We start from the raw sequence: 27,627 nt of genomic DNA, 5'->3' as shown, positions 1-27,627 counted from the left end.
GTGAGATAAAGATCAATTTTTTTCCCTACACAGATAATTGTCTCAGCAATTCATGTAGAATCCATCATTTCCCCACTTATTTAACATCATTTCCATTTTATACTAAGATAACAAATTCACAAATATGAGTAGAGCTATTTCAAAATTCTCTATTTGACTAACCTTATGCCAATAATAAACCATCTTAATAACTAGAGCATCATAAGTCTTGATGCCTGGTAAGGCATGTACCTTATACCAGTGCTTGTAAAAATTATTCTGGCTATTCATAAACTTACTCTTCCTATGAATCTGAAGATCAGTCTGCAACTTCTCCAAACTATCCAGTGGATATTTTGACTAGATTTGCACTGAATTTATAAATTTATTTTAGGAGAACTGTCATCTTCATGATATTGTTTTCCTAACTATGAATCAATGATCATGATATGTCTCTCCTTTTTCTCTTCTTCTTTTATGTCTTTTAATAATATCTGATAATGTTATCCATAAATATCTTGACCATCTTCTGGAACAACTACAATTGAACACTTCAAAGTTTTAGTTGATACTATGAATGAAATTGTTATACCTTTATACTTTCTAATTGGTTATTACCTGTGGATAAGAAACGTATTTTTTCTACATTGTCTTTGTACCCATCAACTCTACTGAACTGTCTCACTAGTTCTGATAATTGATCTAAATATTCTATTCAATTTTCTAGGCAAACAATAATATCATTTACAAATGAAGCAGCTTTACCTCATGTTTTCCAGTGCTTATACCTTCCATTTCTCTTTCTGGTTTACTATATAAAGTAGAACTTCCCACAGAATGATGAATAGCACTCCCGAATTATTGCTAATTTTGATAGAAATATTTATAATGAGTCACCACTAATTATGATGTTTACTGTGACTGCTTGACAAGTATCATTTCAGTTAAAAAAGTTCCCTTCTATTCCTAGTTTGCTAAAAGCTTTTATCATGAGTCATTATTATTATTAATGTCATCCAATGTCATAAAACATTAAATGCCATCAAATTATTTTTCTATGTCTACTGAAGTGATCACATAATTTTTCTTATAGAAGTTAATACAATGAAATAAGTGTATGTATAATAATAATGTGGTAGGACACAATATATCAGTGAATTAAATTTGTAAATATTTCACTTAATAATTCTATATCTAGGGGTGCCTGGGTGGCTCAGTCAGATGAGCGTCCGACTTCAGTTCAGGACATGATCTCACAGTTTGTGGGTTCGAGCCTCGCTGTGCTGACAGCCCACTCAGAGCCTGGAAGCTCCTTCAGATTCTGTGTCTCCCTCTCTCTCTGACCCTCCCCTGCTCACGCTGTCTCTCTCTCAGAAATAAATAAAAAACATTAAAAAAATTTTTTTAAAAAGAAGTGCTCAATTAAGCAGCTCTGCGATCAAACAGGGGTGGCCTTTTTGTGTAAAGGTAACCTACAGCTGTATTATCACAGACTCACAGGAAAACAGCATATCCTGAGGCAAATAGTTGTCTTGTACAACTTGACTCTTTTAATACAACAAAACAATGGTCACTTAATAGCCTAGGGATCATATACTATTCCTTTCCATGTCCAACAACCCATTTAGCTTATGTTCACAGGAGGGGGTTTTGTGATGATAATTATCTCTCTTATTTCAATGAACACATTTGGAAGAAATGCTAAAGTAGTAAAAGTGAAATACTTCCTGTGCTTCATTTAATTCCATTTGTTTCTTACATAAAAACAGAGAGGGGCATCTGGGTGGCTCAACCAGTTAAGCATCTGACTCTTGGTTTTGGCTCAGGTCATGATCTCCTGGCTCATGATTTGAAGCCCTGCATTGGGCTCTCCGCTGACAGTGCAGAGCCTACTTGGCATTCTCTCCTTCTACCTCTCCCCTGCTCATATTCTCTCTCTCTCTCTCAAAATAAATAAATGTAAAAAATAGAGATTTAAAAATAAATGAATGGAAAGACTAGTGGTATTGAAGTCTTTTAGGAAACAGACTCAAGCTTTTAGGGACTTTCATAATTTGCCCAAAAATATCAGGAAATCAATATATTATGATATCAGTTAACAAATGCAAGGTGTTGGGTGCTTTTGAGAATAACCAGAATATCAGATTTCCTGATCAAAAAACACTAAGCATCCAAACATACACTTCAAGAACAGCAACAATGAAGATATCTCACAAAGAAAACTATGTAAAGCACAAATGTAAAGCAGGGAAGGGTAAGGGAAAACCTTGGGGATAAGAACAGTTTCTAATCTAAGCCCATAAATTGCCAGTTACCTCTACTGTATAAGAAATTCATTAATCTCTAATAGTATGAACACATAATTAACTTGTATGAACTGAGAACTGGAATAATCTGACCACAGATGTCAGCACTGTATGCTCCTTCTTTTGGACTGAGGACAGATTTGAGCCACTGACTATTCACTCATGCAGAAACCCAGAGAAAGACATGCCAGTATTGAAAGAATAAGGTCAGACAGGTGAAAACAAAGGCCCACTAATTTCTATAGGTACCAACACAACAAGTCAATCAAAAATATTGAGGGTTGGCCTGTAAAAAAGGCTGTATAATATACAAATGCAAAATGAGATCAAGGACAAGTGGTGTCATTGAGATAAACTTTAGGGACCTCCACAAGAACATTTAGGCTTTCTGTCAAGGATAAAAAATGTCTCAAGACTCACCTCATGCTTCGAGAAGAGTCGGACGCCCTCCAGCTGATGGAACACTGGGTAGTGCTGGGAGTCGATCTGGTCCCGCCGGTATACATCGCCCACCACCAGGAAGGCATCTAGCCCAGCACGCAGCAGGTCCCACTGGTGTGCGGACGTGTGTGCTCGCAGCATGTGAGTCCCATTCAGGTAATAGTTGTCTCCCTTCTTCCGGCTGGGGTGATCAGCTGGGATGAGCAGGCTGTCAAAGTTCTGCCAGGTGGTGACCACTGGAGAAAGGTCATCATAGACCGAGAAAAGCGGAGTCCCAAAGCGGCCCACATACTGCTGGTAGAAGTGCTCCTTCACCCTCTCCTTGATCAGCCAAAGAGGGTGATGCTGCTGATTGTGCAGATTCCTCCCAACCTTGGAGAGGACTTTCCGAGACAGGTTGCTATAGTTGTCCTGAGGGTAGGATTTGCCTAGCAGCTCCAGCACGCTGCCCAGAGCTCCTCGGGGAGCAAACTTTGAAGCAGCAGGTCTTGAGCCCACAGCCTGTTGATGGCCTTTGGAGACACTGCTGGCCTTCCTCACCAGGTAGACATGCATGTGGGCAACTCTCCTGAGTGCTAAACAAACCATTGTAGAAACTTCTTTCACAGACTCTGGAAAGAGCACACGTGCAAAGCATAGGTCAAGCTTTGCGCTGTAAAAAGTAAACATGTCCTTTATGTCTCCTCCTAGCCCCCACTACCCTACTGACATCTGTCTCCCCACGACCTCCTCCACAGAGATCAAATTAAGGCAATCTGCTGCCAGAGGCTTAACAGTCACCACTCTAAGTCAAGAGAACCTTGGACATCACTTTTAGACACCTACTCTCAAGTTGTCCTTCCTGTGTCCTTGGGTTTGAAGACAACTTCCTTTATCATATCATGTCATGTCCTAAATACCTTATGTTGAAAAAAACTTTAAATGTGACAATTTCCTTACATATGGACTATATTCACGAATCAAAAAGTTTAGAGGGATCATTTAAAAGACAGGGCTTGGCTGACCCTAGCAAAGTCTCATTAATTAAAGGAAACACATGATTACATACAGCAGAACAGATGATATTTGAAACAGCTATCCTGCACATTTCTGCTGTTCATTCTCCTAACTACCAAGTTCTGTTTACCTATGACAGACATGACTTCTGAATTATCCCACCGTATTGCAAAATGCTATTACATACTGTTACAAAATTGTTATCACAATAACATTTTTTTTGATGTTTCAAATAAAATATACCACTTCATGGTGGTGGTTATTTTTATTTTTCATTTTTATAAAAACAAAAATGAACTTCAGGAAATATTTACGCAAAATGATAGACTATAGCAATGGACAGCTGAAGTTATTTTTATGAATACAAATCTTTTCTAGCCTCACATCTGGTCGAGTCATTTAAACTGCATACCACTGAGGCATCCTACCATTTTATTTTTGTTTTGCAAAAGAGAAAGTTTCTACTACACACCCACAATAAACCAGGAGAGGGGCTACACTTACATGGTTAGGGATACAGAACAGCCAGAAAACAAAGTACCCACTAAATCTTTTTTTAAATGCCTAGAATTTAATCTAAGAAGAGACCAATTTAATTAATTTAAGATGAGCATCAAATTTCACAGTGGAAAGTCACTTCAGAAGTCACCATGACAGGCCATTCATGTCAAAATTGAGGTGACAGAGGTGCCTGAGTGGCTAAGCTGGCTTAGTGGCTGATTCTTGGTCGTGGCTCAAGTCACAATCTCACGGATGGTGAGTTCTGCACTAAGAGCATGTAGGCTGCTTGGGATTCTCTTTCTCTCTCTCTCTCTCTGCCCCTCCCCCACTTGTGCACGTGCATGTGCACATGCACTCTGTCTCTCTCAAAACAAACAAACAAAGGAGGTGACAAAGACCCAGGTATAGCTGATTGAAGTTTAGGGTACTGGGAGAATTAAGACAACAGCAGAAGATTCTGGGCCACTAATGTAGTGTTTGTTCCCCATGGTCACCGAAGCACATTTTAAACTGACTTGGGGATCTCAGTAATGAAAATCTTTAGATGTCATATCCTCATGTTCAGAAAAAATGTATTATGAATTATACCACAGAAATCACCTTCAAAATTTTACATTTTTTTTTAATCTATTGGGCTACTTTAAAGCATACAACCATGTGGTTATTTTATTTTAAGGGCCCTATAATCATACTAAGAAAGTAATTCCTTCGTGATAGTAAGCTGCATTAGGAGGGAATTCTATTTTTCCAAGTGACCATTAAAAGCATACTGAGCATGTGCCCAGGCAGCACAGGGTACGTGATTCAAAAGCATAACTGAAAATACCTAGCTACAAGCTAAGTTATTGTGGGTGGGTGTGATTGCTTATTCAAAGCCTGTGCATTACACCCTTGCTGGAAACTGCTGTCATAAGAGAAGATACCCAGGAACTCCCTGGATTTATTAGATTATGGCACTATTTTGTCAGTTGTTTCTAAAAGTGTTTTTTGTTGAGCTTCAGGGGGAATCTGCTTTCCTACCTACAGTGTTCAGTGGCTTGTCAATGCTAGAGATAGGAATTTTAAATATGCATGTCCCACCTCATACATCTTGGCACAAAGTCAGAGTGTTAGGTTACTAGCTACCCAGCTCAGCCTCCTTGGCAAGACATGAGAAAGCACATCTTCCCTCCATACGCAGATGCTGTTACACAAAGTTCAGAATTCTTCTGGGGATTGATGCAGTTAATCCTGGATTGCTGACTATTTTTTTCCATCTCAGTTCTCAGCCCTTCACACATTCACTTCTAGGTTCTGTTCCCACATCTGTGCCCTACCCTCATATCCCTTCTTTGTTCTCCTTACCCAACCTCTACCGTACTGAGGAAGGTTTAATTTTCTTGTCTTCCTTTCCAGACATTTTATCTATCTGCTCAGCCCTGGCATATGTTCCCCACTGTCTATTCTCCCCACCCAAAACAATTATTTGGGGTTTTCTTTTTCTGTTATCATCTCTTACAGTGAGAGAATAATGATTATGATAACCTACTTTCATCAGAGGAGATTCCTTTCTGTTTGTCTCTGTCAAATTTCTCTAGAAGAAAGAGTTCAAGGGCCACCTGGTGACTCAGTTGGTTAAGCAAGGGATTCTTGATTTTGCCTCAGGTCATGATCTCATGGTTCTTGAGTTAGAGCCTGGTCTGCCCGGCCTGGAGCTTTCTGCTGAGAACACATAGCCAGCTTGGGATTTTCTCCCTCCCTCTCTCTGCCCCTCCCCCACTCATATGTGTTGAGGAGGGTAGGTGTGTGAGTGTGTGTGTGTCAAAATAAATAAACATTAAAAAAACAATTCATGTGGAAAACACAGTAGACCCAGGAAAACAATAACACCAATGGCAGACTTCTATTGATACGGCAGGAATTCTATCTCATGTTTTCACCAATGCTGTGAGGTAAGTACTATTCCTTTCACTTTACAAAGAAACTAAGGCTCAGATCATGCACCTTACAGAAACTCTTACACCTCCCCAAGAACAAAGTCCAGAACTCTGAGCAACTCAAGTATTTCTCAATCAGTAGACCCAGACTGTTAAATTCAAATTATACCTCTTTTTTACTTCTCTTAACTTCTTTCTTACATGAGCATGATTATACATAATTGCATTGTAAATGCACAAATGAATATGTGAATGAATAAATTAATAAGTCAAATAAAACCTATTAGTTTGGATAGTGGAAATGAAATACTATTTAACTTAGAACCAAGGGCCAAACCTGCACATGTCCTATTTTTGTAAATAAAGTTTTCTTGGAATGCAGCAATGCCCATGCAATTATATTTTGTCTGTGGTGGCTTCTCTACTGTGAAGGCAGAGCTGAATAGCTGCAAGAGACTATATGGCTCACAAAGACCTAAAACACTTATTATCTTGTCCTTTACAGAAAAAGTCTGCTGAGCCCCATTTTAGCTTAATTGGCTGAAAAGTTCTTCTACAATCTATTAAAAATCTCTTCCTAGTCACAAATATATACAGATTATAGAACCACTAAAAGTAACAAAAGTACAAATGTGGATATTAAATGTGCTCATATTGGTACAGAAGGACCATGAGACCAATTGTGAGAAGAGTCCGTACAATACAATGGACAAAAGACCACACTTTGCAGAGACTCCCACATGGGTGTGACCCTACGTCAGCCAGTCAGGCACTGCATATTATCTTTGGACACACTGCTTCATCCTCCAGACTCTCAAGTTCCTTGTGTATAAAAACATAGAAAACAATATTGTTTTGACCTCATAGTAATATTGACCTCATAGTAAAAGAATTAAACTAGATCCTGTTCATAATATACTTAACTCAATGCCCAATATGTAAGAGATGAGTTGAATCAAGAGTTAAAAATGACTCAGAGACTTCTAGAGGCCAGATAACAGAGAAAATGATAAAGTAACTCACTGAGAGAAGAAACACGGGATAAATTTTGTTTGTTCAAGTGATTTTCATATGTGTATTTGGTGGAGAGGGAAAAAGATTTGGAAAGGCTGAAGTTAAGTATGGGTGAAGACAGCCATGTTAGTCATTTCTAGGAATCGGTCTGTAGTATGGGTTTGAAAATGAAGTGAAAGATTAGTGCTAGAAATGTAGGCTTTGAAAGTTTTATGTATAGAGGTAAGACTTAACATCATAATGGTATATGAGAATCCATGGGCAAGTGAGAGCAAAAATAAAAATGGGCAAAAGACTGAATTCTTGGAAATTATCATATTTAAGGGAAGGGTGTATATAAAGAATAAGCCAGAAGAGATAATTTTTAGATGGAAACCAAGGTGTTTTCTGAACCTTAAGGCCACTAAATGGGAAATCCTTAGCATGCTGTACTATTACTATTTGTCTATCCTCTTGTTAGACAAAGAAGACAGTGGTTCTTAAGAGTAGAACTCTCTCTCTCTCTCTCTCATGTAAATCCTTGTATACCCAGAGTCTAGCACTACCCCTAATACTGGATGAAAGAGGAGAGAAGAAGTGAAAGAGGAAAAACAGAAAAGGATGGAAAGAAAATTGGTCAACAGGGTAAAGCAGAACAAAGAGGTTAGGCAAGGGGCAAGGCAAAGAACCATTTGACAAGATGACCATCAACAGGGCCATTTCAATGGCTGGTGCGTGAGGACAGAAATCAGATTATAATGGGTAAGAAATGAATGGAAGAGGTAAAAATGAAGGAGGATACCAATGAAAGAATAAATTAAAATATTTAAAATTTCTGAGACTGAAGGAAAGGAAGCTGAAGGAACTTTTAATAGATGGTCCTAATCTCTCAAGGAAAGCATTAGATTTATAAAGAAAAATACTATGTGTGATCTCAACTTCACCAAATAAATGTGATTTTTTTCTCCAAAGAGGAATGCTATAATTTAGAATGAAAAGTTATAAATATTAGATAACAGGGTCAAAGGAGGGCACTGTGCATGAAATTAAGAGGAATCCATTTAAGAGTTATTTGTAGAAAATGAAAATTAGGAGAAAAATGAATAAATTGAAAAATAAAAAGGAAACTGATTTAGAGATAGTGTAAGTTCAGACTGTGTAGAGAAATACTAGAGGATTAAGGACGATTGAGGTGATTACCATAAAGTCAGAATTCAGTCAAAATGAAATACATTAATCTGTGACCTGTCATCCAGGAACAACCTAACAACAGAGAGTAATCACTATAGAAGATGTTTCTAGATAGACTCAAAGATTATTGATTCTTATTGACTCTTAATAAATAAATAGTTAGTATACATTGTCTATGAATCCAAGAAAGTCACCAACCAAGGATTCTGGTGGCTGATGGAGAGAAGTATATTGATCTGAATATTACATAGTACCAGATAACCTATCTTCCTGGCACACCCTCAATTTTAAGCTACTTCACTCCAATCTCTTGGGCCCCCAGAGCCTTAACTGAATGCTAGGCCTACTTTTTGATCAACCAATCATTATAAGTCAGAATATCCTACAGGAATATCCTATAGGAATATAGCACAGCTCCCTATCAAGAAGCTCCTTACTTATCAAGAAGGCAGTATAGCTTTTGAAAAATATTTATAATAACAAGAATGCTTTACATTTTATAAAATAATTTCACATACATCTTATTATTGATTCCAGTAACACCTCTTGAGGTACACATAATTATTAGTCACAATTCACAGAAAAAGAAATACCAGTTCATAAATGATATAACTCAATTCCCATAGATAAAAGAAAACAGGGGCCTCGAATCCTTGTCTCCTAACTAAAACCCCATGATTTTTCCAATCTACTCTAAGCTACTGAAAAAGAGAAATAAGATAGAGGCCAAAGAGGAACAAAAACAAAGGTATAAAGAGTTTCTTTAGCCAGTGATACAAAGTTTTAGTGCTATAAAAAAATGTAAAAATGTCATACATTGACTATATAAGGAACTCTGTGTACTTCTCACTCTATCATGACTTAAAATATGCTAGGGATAGTCAACACTACCAAAAAATGCAATGAACTTTTTTTCTTTATTACTTACAAGGACATTTTGAGACGTCTGCAATGGGCCAAGACTCTTTTTAAAAAGCTATTCAGGTAAGTTCATACTGACTTTCTTTTGATACATTTTCCCATAAATATCAGGAGGCAAAATCACTCTGCTGGCTTTAGAGTGGGTGCCTCAGAGCCTATAAAAAGTGCTTACTGCTGTTGTTTGCTGATGATGGGAACAACGAAGATAGGGTCGTCCCTCCCAGTGTACGGGATGGACTAATTCATTCCATCATATCTTCCTTCCTTCTTTGATCATTCCAATCTACGCAAACATACAGTATTTTAAGCTACGTTGACTAATTAAAGGCCACAGGACATAAAAAAAAATAGTATGGTACTCTAAATGACATTTACTTACAGCTACTATATAATTTTGAGATTCTCAAAGAATCTCAAGCAGACTCTGCGCTGAAAACACAGAGCCCGATGCAGGGCTGGAACTCACAAACTGTGAGATCATGACCTGAGCTGAAATCAAGAGTCAGGCACTCAACCAACTGAACCACCCAGGTGCCCCAAAACAATTATTTTTAAAGCAAAATTATATAGTGACATTTTAACACTTTTAACACTATAAAATCCTTAGGGAAGTGAGGCTAAAGTTCATTTTCTTCAAGTGTCAAAAGCAATATACTTAGTTCTATGTTCCAACTTGGAGAGAAAATGTTTCTTAAAAATTGACATTGGAACTAAATGAGGGGAAAAAGAAGTCCTAGCATACCGTAAGCAGTATACCTTAAATAGACACTGGATCACTTTTTCCAGTCCTTTTAGACAAATGGTGTTGTTATTTACTAACACAGAGCTTATTCTGACCAAAAACCAATGGTCCACACCACCTAACAGAACTTTCTGCAATGACAGGACTGTCCTATATCCATCCATATTGCCAAATATGGTAGATACCAGCCACATACGGCTATTGAGTATCTGAGACGTGGCCAGTGCAACTGAGGGATTTCATTTTTAACTTTATTTTACTTAATTTTAATTTATATTGGCCACATGTGACTAGTAGGCACAATATTGGACAGGGCAGATTTAGACCCCCATATAAGAAAAGTGAGGATTCTATACCCAAAACAATCAAAACTACTATCCCAAGTTTGTATTTAAGTATACAAACTGGCTTCCAAAATAGTATATGGATTTCAACTTATAAATAGGCAGAGATATTCAGTCTTCAGAAAAATTTTAAAAATTAGAAAACTAGAAAGGACCACAGAGATTAAGTCCAATAGCCACACTTTGTAGATAAAGAAACCAAGTCACAGATTAGCTATCTTCCCAAGGATGTGCAGCCAATCAGTCAGTCAGAGGTGAGAATCCAGTTGCCTAATTACCAGGTAAATGTTCTTTCTACTTCAACTTCAGTCTAGTTAAGATCTTACCAATAATGTGGAATCTAAAAAAGCAAGTACACAGAAGCACAGGGATGCAGTGGAGGGGGGAATGAAAAGATGTCGGTCAAAAAGTACAAAGATGCAGTTTATAAGATGAAAATGTCTAGAGATCTAATGTATGGTGTGACAGCAACTATGGTTATAATACTGTATTAATATTGGAAATGCACAGAGTAAATTTCAGATACTCTCATTAAATATAAAAAAATGGTAACTATGTGAGGAAATTATTGTGAAATTATTGTAGAAATCATTTCATATACGTGTGTATCAAATCATTATATGCCTTAAATATATACAAGTTTTATTTAAAAATTAAATTAAGTGAATTTAATAAATATATAAAAACAAAAAGGTATCCGAGACATCCTATTATATGGTCACAGATTATTCTTGGATGCTTCTGGTTGTTCAGTAGGTCACATGAGAATGCTATAAACTGTCTTTACCATTATAAATCTAGCACAAGTGACTAGAACTAGCAAAACACCAAGCAAATGTTTGTTGTTAAAATGAATGAATTTTGTAATGGTTTAAAGAGTCTTTCCTTTCAATTTCCCTCGGTCTTGTATGTAAAAGAAACCAACCAGTGCATTAAGTCTGCCTGGCTGGTAATTTCNAAAAAAAAAAAGATCAGGCACATTCCATTAACATCCATATGCAGTACTTAAGAGTTTCTACCCAGAAATATGAGTGTGGCTCAGTCAACACAGTTTATACATTTTACTCCACTAAAATAATGGTGGGGAAATGGCCAACTTCCATTAACTTTTACTCATACAAGGGCAAAGCAGGAGTAGTATGAATACAAAAAAACCCAAATGTCTCTAAAAAGGCAGCTCTCTATATTACTAGTAAGAGTGTTATTCGTACAACTTTTCTAGAAGGCAATTCAGCACTACCAAGAGATTTAAAACTGTTCATACCCTTTGACAGGGTAATTACCTTCCTAGGAATTTATCACAAGGAAATAATGTAAATGAAGACAGAAGTAAACACAAATAAGTTTCATTATAGTATGATTTATTATACAAAAAAAAAGAAACAACATAAACATCCCCCAACAAGGGAGTGATTAAGTAAATTATAGAACCATACAATAAAATATTATGCACTCATAAAGTATAATGTTTTCAAAGAGTTTTAATGATACAACCATATACTTATAAAGTGATAAATAACAAAATTGTACGTATGATATGATCTTAACTATGTAAATATATTATATACCTATAAATATATGTATATTATATTTAGGAACGGAACAAGATTTAATAAATATAATCCCTGGTCCTTATTTTGTTTTGTACTTTTATATTTCTAAACTTTTTAAACAGATATTAAATTTTAAACTTTCTTATTGTGAAATACTGAATTATGATTATAAGAAGTTGTTTTAAAATATCTGTTGAGTTGAGCTCTAGCCATCTTAATTGCCTACACTAAACTCACTTATAACTATATCAAGAATAAATGCCACCAGTATAAATGTAACATAGCCATAGATAGTTAATTAATTGTGTTCAGTGACACACTAAGTAGTTATTTTTTTATAACAATGCAGGTAGAATGCTTGGCATGTAAAAACTTCTTTGCCTTTCCAATTTCCTCTCCCTAGCTATAAATCAACTGCCATAATCACAATGCCAATCACTTAATGTTATTTTCCTAAGATATTCATATTTTCTAGGAGATTAATGCCAGGTCCTATACCAAATAAATGCTTATCAATTATACCCATTAATGAAGTCTTTAATACATGTAAAAGCTAAAATGTTACATTGTATTTTGGTTAAACAAATATTTCTTTCTAAGGAAAATTCTCACTAAAACTTAGTTCAAACTAAGCTAACCTATGCTTTATATACAGCTCATTGTTATGGGACTGCCAGAGGACCTCAGAAAAGTATGACAGTATTACTACCGTATGGTAATCATCAGCCTCAATATGGCCATCTAATGATGGGCCAGCCCTGATACATGGAAATTAAGAAAGCTTGTTCCAGTCTCCTGTCTTTATCATGGGATTCTGTCGTAGCAGGCTCTCCTCAATTTGGTTCCCCCTTGTTTGCTGTTATTACTGCATACTCACTTTCAAAGGCCAGAAATTAACTCATGACACATTTTTCGCTACAGCGGTTATGGGGTTTTACATCTGCTGTGATGTGTGAACACCACCAAGCACGTCTCTAATTCTCTGCAGACACCAGCTGGTGTCCTACAACTTACTGAATTCTGGCACTATCTACCTGGAGATAGCATTAGGTAGCACAGGTTAAGAGCTCCGTCCCACAAGACTGCCCCTTTATCCCGTTTTAGATGCCAATCACCAGTCCAGATGATGATTGGCTGTAAATCAGAGGTTCCCCCTCCTCAGGTTTTATCAATTTACTAGAGCAAAAGTCAGGAAAACAGTTTACTTAGTAGATTAATGGCTTATTATAAAAAGATATAACTCAGGAACAGCCAGACAGAAGAGAAGCATAGGGCAAAGGTTGTGGGAAGGAGGATGGAGCTTCCATACTCTCTCTGGGCACACTATGCTCCACGTGATCAGCAACCCTAAAGCTCTCTCACCACATCCTTTTGGGGTTTTATGGAGGATCCATTACATATACCTGATTAAATCAGTTGTCATGGTGGCTGTGCTCAATTTCTAGCCCCTCTCCCTCTCCTCAAAGGTCTTGTTGGTTCCCTTGGCAACCAGCCCCCATCCTCAGGTTAACTAGGGGCATTCCAAAAGTCACTTCATTAATATAAACTCAGCTGTACTAGGAAAGGATTTGTTATATGAACAACAAAAGGCACCCATTTTACCTTTATGTCCCTGGAGGTTTTTCTGGTAGTGGGAACAAAACTAAATATTTTAACAACAGATGTGCTTAGGGGTTACAATTACAATTAGAAATTACAAGGGCTGGGGCACCTGGGTGGCTCAGTTGGTTGAACTTCCTTGATCAGATCATGATCTCACAGTCCTGTGGGTTCAAGCCCCATATAGGGCTCTCTGCTGTCAGCACAGAGCCCACTTCAGACTACAGATCGTCTGTCCCCTTTTCTCTTTGCCCCTCCCCAACTTAAATACACACACACAAAAGAAATTACAAGGGTTTAGGAGCTATGGGCTAGGAACACGGACTAAACCAAATATGTATTTCTTAATTTAAATCTCATTAGCACATCTACATTAATGTCACTGTCATCAGCACTACTTGCCTCATGCTGGCCTGAATTTCAGCAATGTCCTCATCATTCAAGGAATGTACAAGAGGCACAATATTATCAAATTTAGCATCTTTTTAAATTTATTTAATATTCTGGGTGATCAACTTCTGGCATAAGAAGAGAGTGTGACATAATCTTTTCATTAATGCCATGGTTTCCTTCAACGTCTCCTTTGCAGGTTTAATTTCAAACTTCATTGTAGTCCCAAGTCAGGAGCAAGCATTTGTAGTGTTGATTGATCAACCTCATTTCAAGCATTAGGAATTGCATCAATAGCATTTTTAAGGTTGAGTTCTTGTACTGAAAGTTGTAAAACCAAAAGAATCTATTAACTACAGCAAGTGTGCAGATTAGTTCCATTTTTTAAACGTGTTTACTAATGTGAAACCTCACTAACACAAAATCGGTAAGTTGCAGAATGGGGAGTTCCATGCCCTTACACTCTTAATCAGTATCAATTGCAGACCCAACAGGAAAAGTCTGACTTGACCTTACTGGGACTTGACCTTGCATAAGGAAGGAAGCTGAAGGACTTGGGTAACAGGTCAGCCAATGAGAAGCCACCATACTCGGAACTCTCCATTCACTCCAATGAACTTCTAGTTCATAACTGCTTTCCTAATTTACTCATTTTCTCCTTGAAAAAGCTTGCCTCTCATTTGTTCCCTGAGTTGCCTGCAGTTTTGCCTCAGCTTGTTTGTCCTGGGATTGCAATTCTCTTTTATCTTTGAATAAATCTATCTTTTGCTGCTAAAATAACTGGCAACTTTTACTTTTAGGGTTATCAGGGACATAAAATTCTTTAATCACCAGGTTCTATTAAAGATGTCACAGGGGTGCCTGGGTGGCTCAGTTGGTTGAGTATCCGACTTCGGCTCAGGTCATGATCTCACAGTTTGTGGGTTTGAGCCCGACATCGGGCTCTGTGCTGCCAGCTAGGTCAAAGCCTGGAGCCTGCTTATGATTCTGTGTCTCCCTCTCTCTCTGACCCTCCCCTGCTCATGCTGTCTCTCTCTCAAAACAAACAAACAAACATTTTAAAAAAAAAGATGTCACATTGTTGGGTTGGGCAAGTGTCAAAAACATTACTTTTCACAATAAACTAAAAAGTAAGGCTATGTAAACCAGTTATATAGGAACAACAAAATTCTTTTTCTCTTCCAGTCCATCTTATCATTAGTGAGTTTATACTGCTGATACAAGGAGTAATAAACTGTTCAGAAAATACTTCTCTGGTTAGCTCTGCCGTCTTATGTAAATAATAATTCCTAAGTAAAATGCATGTATACTCATCCGCCCCTTATTCATGGGGAATATGCTCCAAGACCCCCAGTGGATGCCTAACTGCAGATACTAACAAACCCTATAAATCCTGTTTTTTGCTATGCATACCTGTGATAAAATTTAACTTCTAAGTGAGGCCCAGTAGAAGATTAATAACAACTTAATAAAACAGAACAATTATAATAGTATGCTCTAATAAACATTATGTGAATGGACCCCTTTCTCTCTCTCGGTCTCCCTCTCTTTCTCTCAAAATTGTGAGAGAAACTAAGAACACAGTTGAAACTTGGTCAAATAAGACAAAGGTCTTACAAACTAAACTGCATACACCTAGGTCCTGGTCACCACAACCAGAGTTTGTCTTCCTGAGACTGAGACTATAATGAAAAAGACCACATGCAAATGAAGTCAGTCATCAGAGACAAGGCCACACATTATCGAGATAGCTCTACTTTGGAGAATAAGAAGGAAAGTTATTCTGAGAGGGGTTGTGTTCAATACACAAAGAATAAGGTCACCAAGAGTCCAGCTTGGGTGTGCAGAAATTAAGTGTCTGCAAATTCTGGAAATAACTGGGCACCACAAAAATTTATCTCCTGCTGGCTGAGTTGAAATTAATAGAAATAACCTAGATATTTAAAACAGAAATATTCACACTTTGAATGCCAAATGCATCTAGTAGTAATTATCTGTGGACATGTATATCTCTCCCACAGGCTCAAACGGACACTGTGTTTTTGAAATCACTGATGTGCAGTAACATGAAATGCCTAGGAGAATCTTTTAACACACAGTTGTATTGAGAGCATCTCATATTCTTTCCTTGACTTTGGTCCATTTAGACACAATTATTCTTTTGCAGAGCATCTGGTGTGCCTAATTCCTAGAAATTACTGTAGGCACCGATAACGACAACCTGGCTTTTCTACCTGGGCACTTTAACAGCACTGAAGAGAATAAAGTGAATAAACTCTTTTCTCTAAGGATTCACCAAGATATGTTTTTCTGATTGACTCTGAAGCACGTAGTTGACAAAAAGGGAAGCCTCCAAGGCAGGAAGCTGTAGTTGTCAGCACACAAGAGGGTCTACAGCTCAGAAACACCAGCAGTCCCTTCCCTTTCAAAAATGCCCTCTGCTTGCATGGATAAGTGAAAGTACTTCTTACCTTAAGTGACTATTTACTTATCCATCATTGGTTTTAACAACATATTTAAGGCATGGCTTAAAGCCACCAGCAAGAAACTGGCACTGGACTTGACGCCTGGGGCACATGGCTTCCACAGGCTGGCAAAGGTCCAGTTGCAATATTAACAAGTATACCATTTGTCAAGACAATTATGCAAGAAACCTTGGCAGCTGCTCACAGAGGGCAAGCCTGATGAGAGACAGTGCCAGAGCACACAGATCAGAGAGCCTGAGAAATCCCCTGGTACTTCAGTCTTCTTTGGTAATAGTTACCTTTTGCGTAGATAATGCCCTTTATTAAAATGAAGTCTAACGGGGAAGAAAGGAGCCAGAAAAGCAATTTTAAAACAGTCATTATCTGAATATACAATGCTCCCATTCAGAAGAGGTGTCTTTTCATCACTATAAATTCAGTTGAGAAAGGACTACCAATATCATTCTTTGCTAATAAAGGCCTTCTTTTCAAGAATGAAAATTTTGAAAATGTTCTGCCACACTGGAAGTTTCTTAATTGTTCAAGAATTAGAGGGGAACTCCAGAGAAAAGTATCTTGTGATGGACATAAAAACAAATGGAAAAATATGGCACTCGGTTCCAAGAGAAATCAGTTCTGTTGCATGAAGTCAAAGGTTAAAATCTGTAATTAAACAAATGCACAAGGGAATGACTATGGACCAAGGACACTGAAAAATGAATTTGAATATTGGTTAATAAGTGTCTAAAGATATAACCATATTTGGAACTGCAGAGAGATTCGCAATCACCCTTGCACTATTTTTTCAGCTAAGAAAGGTACCATCAGGGGTGCCTGGGTGGCTTAGTTGGTTAAGCGTCCGACTTTCACTTAAGTCATGATCTCGCGGTTCGTGGGTTTGAGCCCCACGTCGGGCTCTGTGCTGACTGCCAGCTCAGAGCCTGGAGTCTATTTCAGAGTCTGTATCTCCCTCTCTCTCTGACCCTCCCCTGCTCACGCTGTCTCTCTCTCTCCTAGAAATAAATAAAAATATTAAAAAAAAAAGGTACCATCAGTTAAAATTAAGATATTTGACCAGTATTCATTAGTATGAATGAAACTTTCCTCAATATGCCAAGGAAAAACTTCCTCTCAATGCATGGAAAATAGAAAACATACATTGTGAAACAAATACACCAAACTCATCTTTTATGTTCCTTAGCACCTTAGCAAACCCAAATGATACACTAAAACTGCTAGTTACTCTTTAACGTGAACCAACCTGCTGGTTATCACTTATTTTGTTTTTAATGAAAGGCCTATACTGTGGTTCTCCATCCATATTTGAAAAATGACAGCATAATTATCCACTAAATTCCACATGTAAGATAACTATATAATAATCTTACTAAAGTACGTGTACAGAACAGGCTTAAAATTAAAAAAAAAAAGTACTCAGCTAATGAAAAAGAATAAAGTTTTCATCCAGAAATAATTTAGCAAGCAGAATGGCTATGGCAAGTGAAATTAAAACTTGTTTTAAATCAACTCACTAAACTGCCTATTAAAGACTATTTTAGGCAATTAGAAATATTAATGTCACATAGAAGAAATAGCCTCCAGGTTAAAAATTTATTTTCTCCTAAATATTCTAAATAAATTGATTTTAGCTAAGATTCTCCAAATAAAAGCACTGCATATAAAATCCTAGAGTCTGGGCTATTGTGGTGGAAGAAGTAAATCACAGCACACAAAGGCCAGTCCTCAGTTCCACAATTATTAAGTAGACACTATCAGCCTGAAATGTGTGTCTGCTAACAAACGGTAACGTAACATCACCACCTCTCTGAAGTGTTTTCTTTCTTCTTTATATTACTTTTTTCATTCAGTTCTCACAACACAACAAAAAACATAAACTGATTTGTCCAAAGCCAACTGATAACCGAAAGCCTTGAATGGAGCATCAGGACTGCAGCCCAGGCCTTCTGACCCCCGCCAGGCCCCAGTCTGTCTTGCCGCTGCCACGGCCAGCCAGCCGTCCCGATACGTACTGGCCCTTCTTCGCGTTTTCCAACAGACAGTCCTGCTACGTTCCTTGTCAGGTTTCTTTTCAAATGAAAACACACCTTCCCACTCACATGTTTCATAATTCCAGAGATGTTTTATCTCTGTGAAAACCATGTCTTCTCCTTCGTACTTTCCTCAAACCCTCTCTTCTCTCTTCCCCATGTGCACACAAGACACTCATTGAGTGCACCCGGCAGCTGTCTGTCAGAGCTTAAACTACTGGAGGGCAGGGACAGTATTTTTGTCCTTAAAGCGAATGTTTTTCCAAGTCGAAAGGAGTGAATCCCACTAAGAATATCCATGTTATATCTTTCTGTATTACTGTTCTGCTGAGAAAAGACGCTATTTGTGAACTCACAGTGACATTCACCATACCACCCTCTCCCCACAGCACATGCAATTATAAAATGGTGAAAAGCCAAGTACAGCAGCGATGGTAATTTAGCAAGCCATTTGAAAGGGTGGAAATCAAACAACATTCTTTAATTCTTACTTCAGAGAAGGTTGTTATATGCATGTTAAACCATATTCTGCTTATAGTGGCAAGAGTGAAATTTAGGAACATTTATGAGGGTTCCATCAGCCTCAACCAGTCAATTATATTATGTTCTCCGTTAAAATTCACCCTGTAAAAAAAAAAAAAAATAAATAAAAGAAACATGTAAAGGGGCACCTGGGTGGCTCTATCAGTTAAGCATCAGACTCTTGATTTTGGCTCAGGTCATGATCTCACAGTTAAGGATATCAAGCCCCACATCAGGCTCTGCACTGATAGCACGGAGCCTGCTTGAGATTCTCTCTCTCCTCTCTCTCTGCCCCTCCCTGGCTTGTGCATGCACATGTGCACACTCTCTCTAAATAAATAAAAACTAGGGGTGCCTGGGTGGCTCAGTCGTTTAAGCAGACAACTTTGGCTCAGGTCATGATCTCAAGGTGTATGGGTTCGAGCTGCACATTGGGCTCTGTGCTGACAGTTCAGAGCCTGGAGCCTGCTTCGGATTCTGTGTCTCCCTCTCTTTGCCCCTCCCCACTCACACTCTGTCTCTCTCTCTCTCAAAAATAAAGTAAAAAAATAAATACAAAAAAAAAAACCTAAAAAAAAATCTGTAAAACACATAGGTCTGCTTTTCTCTATGCACTTTGTAACTTCTAAAGGATTAGCTAGAAATCAGTTAATTGAAACTTCAAAACATATATGAAACAAAAATGATGAATATAATATACACAGTCCATCCTCATTATTTATGGTAGTTTTGATCTATAACATCTCTAAGAACACTAGATTAGTGAATACTGAACCACTGTTCCTAGGGTAAATACAGAGTTAGTTTCCTGTGAGCCTCTGTTCACATTTTTGTCAACTAATCAATACATAACCTTGTTTTATGTGTGTTTCTGTTAAAAGATACTCTACTTAATATATACTGTTGATTTACTAACATCAAATTCACAAACAACAGCACTATAACTCAGGCCTGAATAGAGCTATCCAACACAGGTATTTTCTCCATAAGGCACATCAGAGCCTTCTAGAGCGGGGAAGCACAAGACAGCACTTCAGCACTACTCCTAGGGGCCATTATAAACAGCAAAATCATCAACAACACAAAAACGTGAAAAACATGGCACTAAATGGCTGGCAAAATATACACACATTTATAGAAGGAGATGAAACAAGAAGGCAGGGCATTGTGTTATTGGACCTCAAGTGGAAACATGAGGGAATCAAAGTTTTGATGCTCTCTACATATCCTCAAATGACCGTGAAAACCCGACAAGTATTGATTTTGAGGTTACAAACAAATGTTAGCAACTAAGCAAATTTACAAATACAGAATCCATGAATAATCCAGGAATAATAAGGACTGCATGAATGTCAAGATACTGACAACAGCAGATGCTTCCATGGAAGTGAACCTAGCTGACTGGGAGATGGGGGGCAAGGGGGCTTACATTTTTACAAAAGTGTTATAACCTCTTGCATTTTGCTGTGTGTGTGTGTGTGTCTGTGTGTGAGAGAGAGAGAGAGAGACAGACAGACAGACTGAGTCAGAAACAGAGAGAGAATTTTATGACTTGTGCTCAGAGAAAATAGCATTAAACATATTAATGATATAAAAAATGTAAAAGTAAGTTTGGAATTCTAACAGTAAAAAGACTACCAAATAAAATTAAGTGTAAGAAAGAATGAAAGTAGAAACTGTCAGGTCTGGCAGGTTTCGGAAGGGACAGCAAGATGGCAAGTCTGATGGGTTGGAAGAAGACACCAAGATGGAGGATTGGACTCCATCTTATGACCACCTCAGGACTTTCCTGCCACCAGCTTCCAGCTACCAATTTCTTACCACTGGTTTCTCAGAAGACACCTCACCTCAGCAGAAATGAAACCCAACCCAGAAAAACGCAAGAGCAAATAAGGAAACCTGCCCTTGCAGGTCTCAACTTGGAACTACAGTCCTATATATCCCCCTCTCCCCAGTCTCGGGGGGTGACTTCCCTGGCTTGCTTTTACCCCTAAACCACGAACTTCGCCCGAGAGCCCTTTTTAATAAAGGTGTGCTCAGCCCTTTCCCCTTGGCTCCTTTGTCTTGTTCTCGAGCATCTTTGGTTCACCACCCTCTGTTATTTAACCTTACAGAAACAAATGAATTCCAAAACAGAAAATAGCAAATATTTGGAGTTTCTCTGTCTAGAAATGACAACACGCTCTTCATTAAGAGAATAGCACAGAGGGAAGAAAAACAAAAATCCCATGACCTTAAGCTCTCAATTCCCACGCAAGGAGGGGGCTACAAGAGATATAGTACAAAATGAAGATATTTTAGATATAATTGTAAAGAATGAGCTTTACACATAATTTAATTTTTCCAGGTTATTGTTATTTTAAACATTTAAAATATTTTGCATGAGACAGTGGTTCTCAAAGTGTCCCAGAATCAGCAACATCAACATCAAAAAAGACACTGTGAAGGGTGCCAAGGTGACTCAGTAGGTTAAGCCACCGACTTTGGGCTCAGGCCATGATCTCACGGTTTCTGAGTTTGAGCCCCACATTGGCCTGTGTGCTGACAGCTCAAAGCCTGGAGCCTGCTTCAGATTCTGTGTCTCCCTCTCTCTCTACCCCTCCTCCTTTAACGCTATGTCTCCCTTCTCTCTCTCTCTCTCTCAAAAATAAACATTTAAAAATTTTAAAGGAAAAGACAAAAAACAAAACTGTGAGCAATAGATTCTCAGGCCCCACCCCAGATCCAAGAAGTAGAGACTCTGGAGTAGGGCCAGCAGACTGTACCTTCACAAGGCTCCTGGATAATTCTATGTCAGCAAAACTTGGAGAATCACTGGTACAGAAACACTTTGAAATGTTACTACACTATTTAACAAAGGCTATAAACAAAATTTGAACTTTTCTCAATGACACGGTCATCCTTTAGGAAAAGCTATTGTTATTTCTGCACTTTTTTTTAGTGTTTAATTTTGATTTCGGGGTGGAGTTTTTTGCCTCTTTCTTTGATTTCAGTTGGCCTGCAGAACCTCTACCACTATTAAAATAGTACTAATAGCTCTGCCATCCTTTCTGAGTTTGAGGCTTTCACACTGTTGTAAGCTATCAGAGAAGCAAAATAATTAAGCTCATTAGAATTAAATGCTATGTATCCATAAGACTGGGTGCAGTCCTAAGGAATAAAGTGCCTGGTTTTAGTGCAGGAAGATTGAAATGGCCAGTTTTTTATTCCTGTAAGGCTTTTAATTCCCAGACACTGGCTGTGCACCAAAAGAATGACATGGATAGAATATTAATCTGTAGATATGGTGGAGATGTTAACATATTAAGATTTGGAAATATTTTTCACTTAGACTAGAATATATGTCTGTGACTATTGTTATAAGAACTCCATTCAAAATGTACAAAGTTGCAAAGAGGAGGAATTCCAGAAGCCTGGTTTCCAGTTCTACCCTGGGCTTCATTCTTTCCAAGCCTTTCCAACATTAAAAAGGATAGTTCTTTCATGCAGCTAGTTAAGCAAGTATTTACATTTGAAAAGAAACTTCAAATTTTTAAGACAGAGGGAACTTAAAGATGAGCTAGACTAAGTATGGCATTTAACAGATGCAAAATCTGAGGCTCAGAGACACCTTCCCTGCAGAGATCAGGCCTTCTACTCCCCTTTACCTGTCACCTTGTGCTCTTTCCATAGTCCCACCTGTATCTTCCTCCACACAAAGACAGCACAAGCACCCAGAGAGTGGTAAGCAAACACTTAAGCAGAGTGGGCATTACAATTTAAATTATTCTAGATTTTAGAATAGCCAAAACACTCTTAGGTGTTTTGAAAAAGAAAAACAGAGCTGGGGGTGTCACAATTCTAGATATCAGCTTCTACTACAAAGCTGCAGTAATCAAAACAGTATGGCACTGGCACAAAAGTAGGCACACAGATCAATAGAACAGGATAGAAAACCCAGAAACATTATCCACGATTGTATGGTCAATTCATCTTCAACAAAGCTGGCAAGAATATGCAAGGAGAAAAAGACAGCCTCTTGAACAAATGGTGCTGGTAAAACTGGAGAGCTACACACAGAAGAATGAAAACGGACCACTTCCATATATTGGACACAAAAATAAACTCAAAGTGGATGAAAGACCTAAATGTGAGACCTGAAAACATAAAAAACCTAGAAGAGAGCACAGGCAGCGGCCATAGCACTATCTTTCTAGATATGTCTCCCAAGGCAAGGGAAATAAAAGGAAAAATAAACGATTGGTAGTTCATCAAAATAAAAGGCTTCTGCACAGTGAAGGGAACAACCAACAAAACAAAAAGACAACCTACCGAATGGGAGAAGGTAATTGCAAATGACAAATGATAAAGGGTTAGTACCCAAAATATATAAAGAACTGATAAAACTCAGCATCCAAAGACAAACAATCCAATTCACAAATGAGCAGAAGACATGAACAATCATTTCTCCAAAGATGACATACAGATGGCCAACAGACACATGAAAAGATGCTCAACATCACTCATCATCAGGGAAATGCAAATCAAAACTGCAATGAGGCATAACCTTAGACTTGTCAAAATGGCTAAAATAAAAACACAAGAAACAACATGTATCAAGTATCATCAAGGATTTAGAGATAAAAGAACCCTTGTGCATTGTTGGTAGGAAGGCAAACTGGCATACCACCGTGGAAAACAGTATGGAAGTTCCTCAAAGAGTTAAAAATAAAACTACCCTATAATCTAGTAATGACATTACAGGGCATTTACCCAAAGAATATATAGAACACTAAGTCAAAAGGATACATGCATCCCTATGTTTACTGCAGCATTATTTATAATAGACAATCTATGGAAGTAGTTTAAGTGTCTACTGATATATAAATGGATAAAGAAGATGTAGGGTGATGTGTGTGTGTATGTGTGTGTGTGTGTGTGTGTATAATGGAATATTAATCAGCCATAAAAAAACGATTATCTTTCCATTTGCAACAATACGGATGGAAGTATATAGTATAGTGCTAAGTGAAATAAGCTTAGTCAGAGTATAAGAATAAGAATAAGCTCAGTCAGAGAAAGACAAATACCATAAGATTTCACTCATGTAGAATTTAAGAAACAATACAAAGGAACAAAGGAAAAAGAGAGGAGAGAGACAGAGAGAAACCAAGAAACAGCCTGTTAACTATATACACAAACTGATGGTTACCAGAAGGGAAGTGGGTGGAGGGATGGGTGAAATGGATGAAGGGGATTAAGAAGACACTTAAGAGCACTAAGTAATGTATACAATTGTTGAATCACTATATTGTACACCTAAAACTAATATAACACAGTATGTTAACTATATTGGTAAAAAATTTTTTAAAATGTTTTTAAAAAAGAAAAATAAATCAGTGCTAATCTTCTGAAAGAGGAGCATTATTTTTTTTTAAGGCTTCCTCCCAGAACTCAAAGTAACTGTCAAAAAAAACATCATGGAAGTAGATGACCTACCTTATAAATGTGAAAAAAACAAAAACAAAAACAAAAGCGGATTTCAAATTTTTATTGCCAGAGATTTAGTCTGTTAGACATAATGTCCTTGTCTTTTTATGGCTATTGCAGAGGTGTACTGCTTCTAAATGACTGAATACAAGAAACTGAGTATTCACATTTGGAAAAAGCTTAAGTGTCCAACCTTAAGGGGCTGGTGAAATAAAGTGCTGGTACTGTTAAAATTAATTTTGAAAAGAGGTCATTAGATGGAGGTTACTCTAAATGCTATGGCGGCCTACCTAAGCAAAACAAAATCTAAGCCTGCAAATGTCTCAAGGTTACAAAATCAAAACTTAAGGACAAATGATCACAAACAGCCAACTAAATTTTAAGCTATTGCCAATCAATAATTTCTTTACTTCACTTCCACCTTTTCTCACCCCATGCTCCTGTCCATGGAGTGCTCCTATCCATTTTTGGTTTGGCACCGCTCAATTCAAATCAGTATTTGCTCAAACTCTTAAAACGCTTAATGTGCATCAGATTATCTTTTAACAGATCAGATGATGTGAGAGAAAACATTAATTGAAAATATTTCTTGACACTGGTCAAGGATCATGAAATAGATAATGCAGCTAAAAAACTGTACATATAAATGATACTATATTTTTTCATATGTGTGTATGTCTTATCCTAGAAAACCTACCATATGAACATATAAAGAAATTAACTGCACCTGATTTCCCCCACCCTGCTTTTATGCACTGAACTTTCCTAATGTGGTTTCTTGTGGAGGATCAGTCCATATCTGTCAATATTCTGTCAAAGTACTCTTGAAAATCCTCCATGAGCTATTACAAAGTATATATCAGAAGGGGTGCCTGGGTGGCTTAGTTGGTTAACCGTCCGACTTTCGCTTAGGTCATGATCTTACGGTTCGTGGGTTCGAGCCCCGCGTGGGGCTCTGTGCTGACTGCCAGCTCAGAGTCTGGAGCCTGTTTCAGTCTGTGACTCCCTCTCTCTGACCCTCCCCTGCTCATGCTGTCTCTCTCTCTCTGTCTCCTAGAAATAAATAAACATTAAAAAAAAAAAAAGTATATATCAGAAATGTGTTTTCTGGAGATGCAGATTTTTATGGGTTTGCTAAATTTCAAGTCCACCAACCAGTAGCTGTTCATCATACTGTGAAAAGGTATGTTCCCACAATCTAAAACAAATTAATTTCACATCTCCACATCTCCCTATCCAGTTCTTTTGTTTGGTCATAAAGCTTATTGCCCTCATAAAAACTAAAAGCATTTGTAGAGAAAGAAAAAAGTTTTCCTCGATCTTCTTAGAGTTTTATGACAGGGTTTGAAAATTAAACCGACAAAGACAGATTTAACAGGAGAAAAACATGCAAATTTCATAAATGTTCACATGTACATGGGAGCCTTCACAAGAGAATGAGGGCCCAAAGAACAGGAAGCTTTTATATCTTGTAGACAAAGAAACAATCAATTTGTGAAAGGTGAGGGCAGTAAATGATAAAGCAACTAAGAAGGTAGGGGTTAGCCTAACAAGGTTTGTTTGCACAGATTTCTCAGCCCCAAATTCCCATCTCTGGTGATGATAATGCATTCTTTCCTCCTAGTACAGGGAGAGTGCCTTTCATATGGGAGATTTATTTCCTGCCTTCAAAGAAGATGGTGGGGAGAAGCAGAGTGACCTTCTTGCTTCTGTCATTTTTTTAAATTCCTTCAGCTTAAGATCTTCAATACGCCAAGGTGCCTTATTTTGGGGTGAGCATATCCTGAACCCCATCACATTCATGCAGTCAAATAAAGCTTCCAGCACATTTGCATTAGTGTCTCAAATATCCCAGCTACAAAGGCAAGTACTAGGAATATAAAGATGAATAAATGAGAGCCTTTTCCTCAAACTACAGTCTGAAATCCAATACAACAGAGTGAAATAAATATAGCACTGATGCTCCCTGAAGCTACAATCCCCTCCCTGGGCAGTATCCCTCCACTTAGATGCTTATGGATCGCAAATATTTACATCCACACTTGTCTTCACTCTTTGTTTTATCAGAACCTAAACAGTGAATTTGGCAAAAAGAAGGAACTTACCAAATGAGTTAAAGGACTGTCAAAGATATAAAAGTCTAGAAGACAATCCAGCTGTCCAAAAGAATTTGTTTTTAAGATGGCTTTTTAAATTAAACTTTTAATCTTGAGATAATTCTTGATTTACATACACGCAGTTATGATAAGTAACACAGAAAGAACCCATGGCCCAATTTCCCCCAATAACATCTGGCAAAACTATGGTACCAAAATCACAACCAGGATGCAGACACCGATAACAGTCAAAACACAGAACATTTTGAACACCAAAACGAGCCCTCAAGCTGCCCTTTCACAGCCAGGCTCACCTATCTTCCCCACTATGTCCATCATCCATGGTAAGCAATAAGTCTGTGTTCCACTTCCATTCTTTTAGAATTTCACGAATATTATATAAATGGCAGCATACAATATGGGTTGCCTTAGGATTGCCTACTTTCATTTGGCTTAATTCTTTGGAGCCATCCAGGCTGTTGTATCAAGACTCTCTTCCATTTTATTGACTAGTACCCATGTGTGAAATCACAGAAAATATATATAAATAAACATATTGGGTCTCTACCCCTGCCTTCTGGCAAAGAGCTGCTAAAGCTGTTACAAATTCCTAAGCAATAAGAACAGTAGGACCATCTCTTGTTCTAGTATTTGGTCTTTGACCCCATCCCTGACACAGGGCTTTTCAAACCCTTGTAAATTCCTACATGGTAAGAGAACTGGAGGCAACTTTTGTTTTAATGAAGCAACTCTAGGTGGGCTCAAGGATGGAGGATGGTCACCAGAAAACCAAGCCTTGAGCAGAAGCTTGGAATATCAAGCCCTACCTCCCATCCTCCAAGTACATCCACACTAGGAGGGTGGTATACCCCAACTCCACAGAGACAGAAGCTCCCATACTCAGGAGCCCCCACCAGACCTCACTCTATGTATCTCCTCATCTAGCTATTCATCTGTATCTTTACCATATCCTTTAAGAAACTGGCAAACATAAATGTTTTCCTGAGTTCTGTGAGCCACTCCAGGAAATTAATGGAAACTGATGAGGGGGCAAAGGGAATCTCTAATTTCTGAGCAGTTGCTTAGAAGCTCAGGTTATAACTTACAATGGGCATCTGAGGTTTATAAGCGTGTATGTGTGCATTGTGGGACTGA

The 27,627-nt window shown here is 37.9% G+C and overlaps 1 protein-coding gene across 8 annotated transcripts in view; it reads right to left on the bottom strand.

Annotated features, from left to right (window-relative positions):
- FARS2 (phenylalanyl-tRNA synthetase 2, mitochondrial) overlaps nt 1-27,627 on the bottom strand; it is a 608,095-nt gene that overhangs the window by 389,538 nt on the left and 190,930 nt on the right. For 6 of the 8 annotated variants that reach the window (XM_077770046.1, XM_077770045.1, XM_077770047.1 and 3 more), the window contains one exon: nt 2,706-3,337. In XM_077770046.1, coding sequence (XP_077626172.1) covers nt 2,706-3,337 — 632 coding nt within the window. Of the gene's footprint in view, nt 1-2,705; nt 3,338-18,876; nt 19,010-27,627 lie in introns of all 8 variants that reach the window. The other 2 variants (XM_077770049.1, XM_077770050.1) reach the window with 1 other exon arrangement.

This window comes from Crocuta crocuta, unplaced genomic scaffold, assembly GCF_008692635.1.
Source record: "Crocuta crocuta isolate KB4526 unplaced genomic scaffold, BGI_CrCroc_1.0 scaffold24, whole genome shotgun sequence".
Classification (NCBI taxonomy): Eukaryota; Metazoa; Chordata; class Mammalia; order Carnivora; family Hyaenidae; genus Crocuta; species Crocuta crocuta.
The sequence above is the reverse complement of the archived record's forward strand: the minus strand, read 5'-3'. Positions and strand labels throughout refer to the sequence as shown.